The 12,215-nt window shown below is 53.5% G+C and overlaps 1 protein-coding gene across 1 annotated transcript in view; it reads right to left on the bottom strand.

Moving 5' to 3' along the window:
- ACO2 (aconitase 2) overlaps window positions 1–12,215 on the bottom strand; it is a 56,371-nt gene that overhangs the window by 15,536 nt on the left and 28,620 nt on the right. Inside the window, exons 2-3 of the mRNA XM_047741747.1 lie at window positions 6,260–6,396; window positions 2,325–2,583 (exon numbers count right to left, since the gene is read on the bottom strand). Of these exons, the coding sequence (XP_047597703.1) occupies window positions 2,325–2,583; window positions 6,260–6,396 (396 nt within the window). The remainder of the gene's footprint in view (window positions 1–2,324; window positions 2,584–6,259; window positions 6,397–12,215) is intronic.

Here is a 12,215-nt window from a genome sequence, read left to right as displayed (position 1 = left end):
ATTTGATGGTCCCCAAATGAAAGACTCTGATGGACCATGTGCTAAAATGCAGATTTCAACACGACAGGACAGGCCATGCCCACTCTGCCTGGAACTGGAAGGCAGCTTCCTCAGTGGGCAGGGAAGGCTTCCCAGCACAGCTGATGTGATCTCAGGGTTTATCTGGAAGACTAAAGGAAGAGTCTTCCTGGACAGGGGAGAGTCCAGTCACAAAAGGGAAGGGACCGGGGCAGACTGCACAGAGTCCCAAAGGAGGAACCAGGCAGTGACATGGGCTGGCCTCTGGGCATGGAGACCCACGCTCCAAGGCAGAGGGACTCACTGTCAGCTCCCAGGCCCTCAACAGAGACCCTCAAGGCCACAAAGTCTCCTTCATTTAAACTCCAGACTAACCATGCATCCTTCTGAGTTCCATCAGTAGCCCCAGGCAAACAAATAGCATACAAAAAACTTGGGCCCCTGGAGTCATCTCTCTTGATTAATAATTACTAAGACAGCTTTTTCATTCAAATCAGTCACTTATATAACATTGGCACCACAGGCAGGAGGCAGTGGTTGTGGGAGTGCGTGTTCTCATGTCTGGGCAAGTGGTAGCAGTGGTGGAGGGGGACAGAATGGTGGAGCAGAGTCTCGGCCTTAACTCAGCCTAGAGCCTTCTCTGGCTGTGTGACCCTGGATAGGTCACTCTGCCACTCTGATCCCCAACCACAGGGACTCCACAAATATATGCAAATCTGACCATCACCCTCCTCTGCTTAAGCCCTTCGGGGACTCCCAGGATGGTGCCCATGGCCCTCAGGGCCACCTGCCCCCATCCACCTCACACCACCCTCTTCACAAATGCAAGTTGCTTCCTGCCTCAGGGTTTATATATACACTGTTCTGCCTAGAATGTTCTTCCTCCAGTTAATATCAGCTTATCTGTGTGAGTTTTAGCTGACATATCACATTCCCAAGAGACTGTCCCTTTCCCCTCAGAGTCTAAATTACACTTCTCTCCTATACTCTCTCAGAATCCTGTCTCCCCTTCGTAAGATACATCCAAATCGGCAATGACCTGCTTGTGTGATGGTCTAGCATCTGTCTCCCTACCAGCCTCTGAGATGCACGAAGGCAGGGCCCCTGTCTTGTTCACACTGCAACCCCAGCGTCTAGCACAGCACCCAGCACATCACTAGTGGTCAATAAACACTGAAATCCCGTGATCCTGTGAATCGCATTTCCAGAAGGCAGATTCGGAATCCATAAAGTAAAGGGACAGCCAGACCCTGAAGGCGGTGGCCTGGAGCGGTCAGTCACTCCCAGGCTTGCAGAGGACCCTGCTCCTGGCCACAGCCAGCTGCCGGCACTGCAGGGGCCCCTATACCATTGCCCCCCAACACCCCCAGCTGCTGTTAACTGGGAACCTCTGGCCGGCAGGCTGGGCTTTTTCCACGGAGCAGAAAAAGAGCTCCTGGCAGCCAGGACCCAGACTGACAGGGAGGGCTCGAGTGGGAAAACAAGAATGTTTCCCATGGGTCTGAGAGGCTCTGTGAGCTGTGCTGACCCTGGGAGCCAGAGCACTTTCAATGGCAGCCCTGCCAGCATTCAGCTCCTGCCAGCAGCCCCCCAAGAGGGGTGTCCACTTCCAGTGCAGGGGGCGGAAAGGGTGGCGCCCAGAGCTGGCAGAGATCTGCTGTGGTCAAGGGCAGCCACACACAAAGGTACCACAGGCAGGGGCTGGGGGAAGCAGCGGCAATCTCACTCCTTATGGAAGGCTGGGAAGTCAAGGAAAAAAACTGTTCCACGTGGCACACAACTGTTTCTACCTCGTGAAGCAAACTCCCAGAGGAGAGCCCCCAAAGAGGCCCATCAGTGAGAGCACTCAAGACGGGGGGTTCCCTGCACAGGGCCTCGGCCCCCTCGGATTTACAAACCGCAACACCACCTGCGTGCCTCCCGGCCGGGGTCCTCCAGAATCAGCTGACACGGGAGCATACAGCTGAGGCTGGCGGGAGGGGAAGCTTAAGTCACCCTCTCCAGAGCAGCCAGCAAGATATACCAGAAGCTGGTGGCTGCATGATTTTCCCAACAGAACAGAAAAATGACCACAAAAAGATGCCTTTAATGTGGGAAGATTAAGAGGGATTTGGGGGGTTTTGAGCTTTTTATTTTTTAAGGCTTTCTCTGTATTTTCTAACATCCTCAGAATAAGCAAATGGTATTTTCAGAGTTAGGAAAGAGCAAAAATGTTTCAAACAAGACTACACCGAAGAGCCTAGCTCGAGGGCTCTGCCCTCCGTCCCAGGCCACACGCACTGGCCCTCGGTGCCCCTTCCGCTCACCTTGGCCCGGCGCAGGTCCTTCTCACCCCCGAGCTGGGCCTCGATCAGGTGGTCGCAGTGGATGGTGGACGGCACGGCCACCTTGGGCAGGCCGCTGCTGATGAACTGCAGCATGGCCATCTGCGCCGTGGCGTCCTGCATGGCCACGCGGTCGGGCCGCAGCCGCAGGTACGTCTTGCCCCGCTCGATCTCCTGTTTGGCTGGCTCATCCAGGTGTCCATACACGATCTTCTCTGAGAGGGTCAGAGGCCGGTTCAATCTGGGGGGAGAGGGAGGGGCGCTGGCTGCACTAGCCCCGGCCCACCCACAGCCACGCCCTCTCTGCCGCGCGGCGACCCTGACGGTGGGCACGGGCAGGGCCCCTGCGCTCCATGCCGGTGGGCACGAATCCGTCTTGCTCGCTGCGGTCCTTCTGGCACGTGGCACTCACCAGGTGCTCCAAAAATCACTTGATGAGTAAGTGACAATACCCCAAGAAGTGGGCAGGCTTGTTTTTTTCTAAGGATACCTGCTTTTCCAGCATGATGATCACTATTTTTTTTTAAGATTTTATTTACCTGACAGAGGGAGACACACAGCGAGAGAGAGATACAAGCAGCGGGAGTGGGAGGGAGAAGCAGGCCTCCTGCCCAGCAGGGAGCCTAACGCGGGGCTTGATCCCAGGACCCTGGGATGTTGACCTGAGCCCAAGGCAGCCGCTCAACCAACTGAGCCACCCGGGTGCCGCCCCCCCCCCCCGCCGCCGCCACAATTTGTTAGTCTTGACGTGCGTACACGCCTGTGAACGCTCCACTGCAATGAAGGTAAGAACACATCCATGACCCCCGAAAGTTTTCCTGTGGCCCTTTGTCATCCCCTGTCCCCATGCCCTGAGCAACCAGTGACCCGTCTTCTGTCACCACGGATTCATTTGCTCACAGCACATCCTTTTAGCTCAGCATGGCTCTAAGTGCCTTAATGTCTTCGAGCCTCTGGCTCCTCAAGACATGGACGGGGAGCCCGTCCCGCCTCGAGGGGAAGGAACCCGCCCCGGGCACGAGCCAGCGAGCGGCAGAGCCAGGACGCCAAGAGCCGAGCACTACGGCCCAGCCATGCCTCCCTCCGGAACACATGGAAGCCAGAACCAGGCCCAGGCTCTGGAAAGTGCTCAATCACTCGCACTCTCAGGGCCCGCACAGCTAGGACTCTGCTGGGAAAGCAGAGACACTCTGTCCGACGGCCTAGGCTCCAGCCCCTCACTCCCACACTGATCTAGTCCCGAGAGCAGGAGCTGCCTACGGAGCTGGCTCTGTGGACAACAGCTGAGCAACCGGCAACTCTGGAAAGCTCTACGGTTCTGCCGCCATGCGAACCTGGAGTAAAAATAGCACGGGACTGAGGTACAGCCTGCCCCCTTTTGTGGCAGCATCTACAAGGCTGGGGTACTGGCAGCGACTCACGGCACGGAGCACAGCCCCTTTCCGGCCCCAGGGGAGACGAAAAATAGCACATGGGCTTTAGAACCAAAGACCTTGACAGCAAATGCCTGAAGCTATACAAAAATGCCTGACAATGACAAAAGCCGAAGGACGAGTTCAGGACAGCATTTCCTTAAGGATTAACTAGGGATGGCCAAACGGGGCCTCTGCGTCCATCTGTCCCTCGGCTTTACTGGTTGACAGAGACCTGGATTCCCGAGAACAGAACTGGGCCCCCTCTGTCACGAACGCAAGGTGGAGGCAGAGTCCCTTTGCACGTCGCCCGGCCTTCGACGGCCTTTTTCACATTTCCATCCACTGAACTCTGTTCTGAACAGCCTCACTTCCAACCAGCTCCCACGGTGCGGCTGGTGCTGCTTGCTCACGGACCACGTTTGGAGGAGTCAGGCCTAAACCAACTGAATTAGAATTGGGGCCCAGGTGTCGGTAGTTCTAGAAGTTTCTGAGGTGGGGTGCCTGGCTGGCTCCATTGGTGGACTCCTGACCTTGGGTTGTGAGTTCGAGCCCAATACTGGATGGAAAGATTACTTAAAAACAAAATCTTTTAGAGGCGCCCGGGTGGCTTAGTCAATTAAGCGTCCAACTCTTGGTTTTGGCTCAGGTCATGATCTCAGGGTCTTGAGATCCAGCCACACATGGGGTTCCCAGCTCAGGGTGGAATCTGCTTGAGTTCTTTCCCCCTCCCTCCTTCCCCCTCTGCTCCTCCCCCTGCCTGTGCATGCACTCTCTTGCTCTCTCTCAAAATAAAATAAATAAAACCTATAAAAATAAAATCTTCTAAAAATAGATGAATAAAAGCTTCCAAGGTGGGCCGCCTGGATGGCTCAGTGGGTTAAAGCCTCTGCCTTCGGCTCAGGTCATGATCCCAGGGTCCTGGGATCGAGCCCTGAGTCGGGCTCTCTGCTCGGCAGGGGGCCTGCTTCCCTTCCTCTCTCTCTGCCTGCCTCTCTGCCTACTTGTGATCTCTATCAAATAAATAAATAAAATCTTAAAAAAAAAAAAAAAAAAAAAAAAGCTTCCAAGGTAGTGCCTGCATGGTTCAGTCGGTTAAGCATCTGCCTTCGGCTCAGGGTCCTGGGATCGAGCTCCACATTGGTCTCCCTGCTCAGGGGGGAGCCTGCTTCTCCCTCTCCTTCTGCCTCTCTCCAGCTCATGCTCTCTTTCTCTCTCTCTCTCTCAAATAAATAAAGTCTTACAAAAGAAAAAGCTTCCAGGATGATTCTACTGGGCACCCTAGACGAAACCACAACAATGCCAGAACAAACAGCGAAAGGCAATGGGGCAGACAGACCTGGGTTGAGTTTGGGTCCAACTACTCAAAAGATCTATGACCTCAGACTGGGGACTGCCCCAGTCTGACACTCGATGTCCTTATCAGCAAATGGGGAGGCAGATATAACAACAACCTATAGGAGTTGCTGAGAAAAAAGAAGGTATATGAAGGGCCTAGAACGAACTAGACACACGGGCAGCTACTATTCCCACAGCCATCCCTGGTGAACATTCCTCAGTTCTTACTCTGATCAGGTGACGCCTGGCTGAAGGCTGCTGGAGATGAAGACTGTGATAGTCTCTCCCCACTCAAAACCGAAATGAGGACACCAGTAAAGAGGAGACCAAGTAGCAGCAGAGAGGGAGCGTGGGATGGCGGCTGGAGCACTGGACGAGGGCAGGGAGACAAGGTCCCACTGCTCACTCACTGTGTGCCCCTGGCAAGTTGCTTCTCCCCCGAGCCTGTTCCTTGGCTATAAATGGATAGACTCGTATTTTTCTCTCTTAATCCCAGGGTCATGGTCACTAGGTGGGGAAGAACCCAGTCCTGTCTATAGTCTTTCGAGCTTCGGGGGCAGTGCTGGTTGCTATGTACTACCAGCACTCCCCTTCATCCTCCTGTGGTGTCACATGCATCCTTCTGGTGCCAGCGTCTGGCGCAGGACCTGGCACACAGGACAGCAGTGCAAAATGGCCACCATTCCACCAAATGAGGAAAGAGAGGCCCAGAAAAAAAGATATGCTCGAGACCCCACCTGAGCTTCCTTCTGGGTCTCAAGCCTGAGCGCTCCTCGAGACCTATACCCCGAAGAGGAAATACGGATTGCAGCCTTTGGGCCAGGCGGATCCCAGGGGGCTGGCTCAGGGTCAGTGGTCTGCCCTGGAAAGGGCTGTTGGAGGGTTCAGGCTACAGCGCCAAAGAGCGTCTGAGACATTCCCTATGCAGAGCCCAAATCACCAGGCTCCTTGACGGACTCTTCCCTGGCAGAGAAGGCCAAGGCCCATCACCAATCTGCAATGCCTTTCCTCGGCAGGGAACTTCGTACCCCAAAGGCCTCGACCTATCGCCGTCACCAGCCATCCTTTGCCAAGCACCTCCCATGCTGCCTGAAAGGGGCAGGAAGCAGAAGCAGCCCCCTGAGGCAGTCTCCACAGCCCCCCGCCCCCCACAGCCTTACCCCTTACCGTTTGCGAACAATGTCAATGTTCTTCTCCAGCAGGTCATAGCGGATGTACTCAAGGGGCTCAAAGTGGCTCATGGCCACCTTGGCCCGTTGGCACAGGACTGAGGCCACATGGTACTGCCGCACACCCAGGGCTTTCTGCAAGAAGACAGACAACGGTGACTGTCAATGGAGTACTTAGGACCCTGTCTACCCTGGAGGACGGCTCCGTGTGGTGAAAAAAATGAGGTGGAAGTAGCAAGAGCTCCCCAGGGACTGTAGCCTCAGTGCCCGCCCCTGAGGCAGGGGATGACCCAGCAGCCATGGACACAGCCCGTGGCAGCAGAGAGCGCAAGAGATTTGTCGTCAGAATTGCTGCGACCAAAGTCAAGTGCTATCAGCTTAAGAAACCCCCCATCAGGGCGCCTGGGTGGCTCAGTGGGTTGGGCCGCTGCCTTCCGCTCGGGTCGTGATCTCAGGGTCCTGGGATCGAGGCCCGCGTCGGGCTCTCTGCTCGGCAGGGAGCCTGCTTCCCTCTCTCTCTCTCTCTCTCTGCCTGCCTCTCCGTCTACTTGTGATCTCTCTCTGTCAGGTAAATAAATAAAATCTTTAAAAAGAAAAAAAAAAAAGAAAAAAAAAAGAAACCCCCCCCATCACCTGACCCCTGGAGGAGACGGGTAGTGGGGTCACCGCTGGCCACAGCGATCACACCGGGTTACTGGATGGTTAAATACGAACATACATGAAAGTCCTCAATAAGGCTGTAAAGCACTGCCCGAACCACAGCTGTCCTTCTACCTGCACGACACGCTCCTCGAGGGTTGAGATCAAGCCTTATTTGTCTTACATTTCTGTATCTGGACTCCTGGGACATAGTGGACTCGAGAATAATTACTGAATGGCTGAAAAAAATGAGAGAAACCCTGTGCATGAGCTTTGATGTTTCCTCATCCCTTCAAAGGAGGCCCCCTTCAATGTGCAGCAGACGGACTTATTTCTAATGACTAGAATGAGGCGGGAGGCCACGTGACCTCCAAGACTGGTCCTAAAGAGTAAAGGATAAAACCATCATAAAAAATAGCTTCTTGGGGCGCCTGGGTGGCTCAATCAGTTAAGTGTCTGCCTCAGGGTCCTGGGATCGAGCCCTGCACCTGCTCCCTGCCCGGTGGAGCTGGCTTCTCCCTCTCCTTCTGCTGCTCCCCCTGCTTGTGCTCTCTTGCTCCCTGTCAAATAAATAAATAAAATCTTTAAAAAATTAAATGAAGGATAGCTTCTGCCCAGCCCTCTCTGACTGTTCTGGAAGAAGACAGTCACTGCGTTAAGACATTTGCGCAGTGCTGGGGAGGACCGGAGAGGTCCACTCGCAGAAGATCCGCGGCTTCTTGCCAATAACCAGCACCACCTTGCACGTGAGTGCTCTAGCCCAAGACCCAGGCTTCAGGTAACTGCAACACCTGACTGAAATTTCCTGACTGATCCCAAGCTAGAACCACCCAGCCGAGCTGCCCCCAAATTCTGGTCCACAGAAACTGTGAGTGAGAAATCTTGATTGTTTTAAGTCTTTAAATGAGGGGGCACTTTGTTTTGCAGTCATAGGTAAGGGGCTGTTATGATGAGGTCTATATTAGTTCATTTTATTTATTTTTTAAGATTTTATTTATTTATTTGACAGAGATCGCAAATAGGCAGAGAGGCAGGCAGAGAGAGAGGAGGAAGCAGGCTCCCCACCGGGCAGAGAGATCCCAGAGAGACCCTGGGATCATGACCTGAGCCAAAGGCAGAGGCTTTAACCCACTGAACCACCCAGGCGCCCCTATTAGTTCATTTTATTTTTTTTATTTTTTTTTTTTTAAAGATTTTATTTATTTATTTGACAGACAGAGATCACAAGTAGGCAGAGAGGCAGGCAGAGAGAGAGGAAGGGAAGCAGGCTCCCTGCTGAGCAGAGAGCCCGATGCGGGACTCGATCCCAGGACCCTGAGATCATGACCTGAGCCGAAGGCAGCGGCTTAACCCACTGAGCCACCCAGGCACCCTATTAGTTCATTTTAAACTGCAACAACCTTTATAGGGTGCACTGTGATCGGGGAAAAATAAAGGAACCCCAAAAATGAGAGGGAAAGGGATGGCTGCTTCCCTTGTAGGTGATGCTCCTGGTCTTGCGGGTCATACTGACAGGTAAGGGAAGAGGCAAAGCTCCAGCCACTACCCCAGGCCCCCTTCTCTACGTCACCCGAACATTTAGAGCCAAACTCTGCCAACCCTGGCATCTGAGCCAAGACAGGTGCACTCATCAGTGAGAGCCCACCCCGTTAGGAAACGGCACCCCAACCACCACCCACCCCAGCAGGAGGGTCCTCCCTAGTGCAGACTGCAGACCCCTTGCCCCCTCCCAGGGGATCCTCACTATCTGCCTCAGGGGATAGGTATGAAGAATCCACCAGTGGTGCATCAAAAGACTCTCAACAGCCTGCACGCACAGCCTGCGGGCAGAACACGGGCGACAGCAGCCAGGGGCCCCTGCACAGCAGGGGACTGGGGAAAGCGGGGCTGAAGCTGGCGGCCAGTGACTATGGAGTCATCTCGGTCAATTTACCCTAAGCACTCGTTTCCTCACAGAGCTACTGTGGGGATTAGCAGTTACATAAAGTACTGGCACAGTTTCTATTATTACCCCCGTAAGAGAAACCACACAAGCTGTTCTGTTCTGCAACTCGCTCTTCTCATTTTCAACACACCTCAGACACCTTTCCAATGTCCACATACAGATCTATCTTTCTTTCTATAAATTAACTGTCCTAAGCTTTAGGTTCCTTAGAAATAAGAATAAAGGGGCACCCGGGTGGCCGAGTCGGTTAAACATCCGACTCAATTTCAGCTCAGGTCACGACCGCAGGGTTGTGGGATTGACGAGCCGTGGGAGCCCTGTGTCAGGTTCCAGGCTCAGCCAGAAGTCTGCTTGTCCCTCTCCTTCTGCCCCTTCCCCAACCACCCCCACCCTGCTACCTGCACTAATTTTTTTTTAAGATTTTATTTATTTATTTGACAGAGAAACAGCAAGAGAGAAAACACAAGCAGGGGGAGTGGGAGAGGGAGAAGCTGAGCAGGGAGCCTGATACGGGGCTCAATCCCAGGACCCTGAGCCAAAGGCAGCTGCCTAATGACTGAGCCACCCAGGAGCCCCCAAAAATATTAGGGTTAAGAAACAATGCCAGGGCGCCTGGGTGGCTCAGTTGGTTACGACTGCCTTCTGTTCAAGTCATGAAATCCTGGAGTCCTAGGATCAAGTTCCACGTCAGGCTCCTTGCTCAGTGGGGAGGCTGCTTCTCCCTCTGACCCTCTCCCGCCTCATGCTCTTTCTCTCTCTCTCTAAAAAAGAAATAAAAAAGAAAAAAGAAACAATGCCAATTGGAGAAAAAAGGGACAAAATCAGATGTTCTCACCTAGACTACGGGTAATGGATAAGAGAAAATTATTAACGCCCAGTGGTGCCAGCGCGCTGTTAAGTGTTTTGCAAGCGCTCCATCTTCTCACCCTCACAGCCACCCGGTGAAGTGTTGCCTACGATTAGCCCATCTTGCAAATGAGGAAACTGAGGCTTGCAACAATAAGGCCACAGAGTAGCAAGCAGGACTGGATTCCAGCCTGACCGACCCATTTACCTGCCCTTGCCCTGGGCATGTTACGTAACTCCCTAAGCCTTCCCTCCAAAACGGAGGTGAACTCTGTTGTTAGTAACAGAGAAAATCACCGCCTGCTCAGCCCTTGACTGCCATGGGCTCTGCTTTCCAAACATCTGGGCACAACAGCCAGCACTGGCCAGGAGGACTTCCAGCAGCAACGGGCGCGTTCTAGATCTGCACAGCCAGTACCCTGGCCGCTGACCACACGGGGCTGCAGAGCACCCTGGGGGGTGGTGAGTGATGCTCAGGAGCTTTCAATGTTATTCAATTTTAATGAACTTAAAAGGAAGCTGCCACATGGGATGGCTCAGGTTTATATACTAATAAGGAGCGAAAGCGTTTTTTCGGAAGCCCGAACAACTCGCGTGTTCCTTAAAGCCCTTTTTCTATAAAGGTCCTTTATGCTTTTAAGTTGGGAGCGCCACCCACACACACCTCCTCACTCCAGGAGCTCATCAGCCCGCACAACCACGCCCACCCAAGCCACTCCTGCACGATTTCAGAGTCCTCTCCAGCACGCTCAGCCCAGCTCTGTGTCCTCACGCGGTCTGCTTTCTAGCCGGCATCCACCCTCGGGGACCCCGCTCTCTTCCTCAGGACGATGGCTCCCAGACCTCAGAGGCATCACCATCTCCTGAGTCTGTTAAAAATACAGATCTGGGGGTGCCTGGGTGGCTCAGTGGGTTAAGCCGCTGCCTTCGGCTCAGGTCATGATCTCAGGGTCCTGGGATCGAGTCCCACATCGGGCTCTCTGCTCAGCAAGAAGCCTGCTTCCCTCTCTCTCTCTCTCTCTGCCTTCCTCTCCTTCTATTTGTGATCTCTCTCTGTCAAACAAATAAATAAAAAATCTTTAAAAAAAAAAATACAGATCTGGGGCGCCTGGGTGACTCAGTGGGTTAAAGCCTCTGCCTTCGGCCCAGGTCATGATCCCAGGGGTCCTGGGATCGAGCCCTGCATCGGGCTCTCTGCTCGGCAGGGAGCCTGCTTCCCTCTCTCTCTGCCTGCCTCTCTGCCTACTTGTGATCTCAGTCAAATTTAAAAAAAAAAAAACTTAAAAAAAAAAAAGACTCCTACACCATACCCACGTCAATGACTCTGTCTCCTGGGTGGGGTCCCGCACCTACTTGAAGTCACCACACCCTGTCATCTTAATATCTCATCTTGGCCAAGGGGACCCAGAGTTATTTTCAACCATCCCCTTACATGGCAGGTTTCCCAATTCCACAACAGCCCTACCCTGCCCTGGGCCGAGGGTAAAGCCTTTGTTCAAGGCTGCTTGGTACCAGCCTATGAGAGCCCACCTCACCGTGGACACACATTCGCTTCCAGACGCTCTAACACCCGACCAACCATCTTCCTCCTAGACCACAGAGCCTCGCGGTACTTGGAGGCTTGGTTTTCTTTGCAAAGCTCTACCTTCCTCTTGATTTAATCTCATCATCTGTTTCTATCTGCCTCCTGCCCCTGGAGTCTACAGGAGCCCTGGTCAGCCACCCCACGTCCTGACAGGCCGGCGTTCCCGGTGCGTGTCAGTCACAAACACAGCACAATTCCCAGGCTCTTCATCCAAGCCTCAACGGGACCCATTCCAGGCTGGGCTCCCCAGGGCACACGTCTGGTCAGGTCAACAGTGGTCTATTTAGCCAGTCTGCAGGTCTTCTGAGCAACTCTCCAGGTCTTTCATCCACTGCAAGAGCTGCCCAACTGTATTTTCTTTCGAGTAGGCTCCATGCCCAGTGCAGGGCTTGAACTCACGACCTGACATCCAGAGTCACATGTTCGTGGACTGAGCCAGCCACGTGCCCCAACAGCCACCTCAGTGCATTGTCACTCAGGCCTTGTTTATTTTGCTGTTAGGGACTGCCTGCCTGACAGATCGAATTCCCTGCAGAAATCAGTACTCATGCTCACAAAACTAATTACTGATCCCCCCAAAAAAGTAAAAGATGCTCCTTGGGCCATGAGACCTTCACACAATTCATTTCATCCCTTAAGGCCTTAGTTTTTCACACCCAGAACAGGTGAAATCTCAGCCTTGCTCCCCCTTCAGTGCTGTGAGAGGCCAAAGTGCATGAAATGTCCTATGCAAATTCTGGAGAGCCCCACGTTACAAGATGCTTACCCCAGAGACGGGCCTCAAAGGCAAGGATATCACGTATCAATCATTCACGAACCCCACAAATCTCACATGTAAAATGAAGATTAAAGGGGCGCCTGGGTGGCTCAGTGGGTTAAGCCTCTGCCTTCGGCTCGGGTCATGATCTCAGGGTCCTGGGATCGAGCTCCATGTCGCGC

The sequence above is a fragment of the Lutra lutra genome, chromosome 8 (assembly GCF_902655055.1).
Source record: "Lutra lutra chromosome 8, mLutLut1.2, whole genome shotgun sequence".
NCBI classification, from domain to species: domain Eukaryota; kingdom Metazoa; phylum Chordata; class Mammalia; order Carnivora; family Mustelidae; genus Lutra; species Lutra lutra.
The sequence above is the reverse complement of the archived record's forward strand: the minus strand, read 5'-3'. Positions and strand labels throughout refer to the sequence as shown.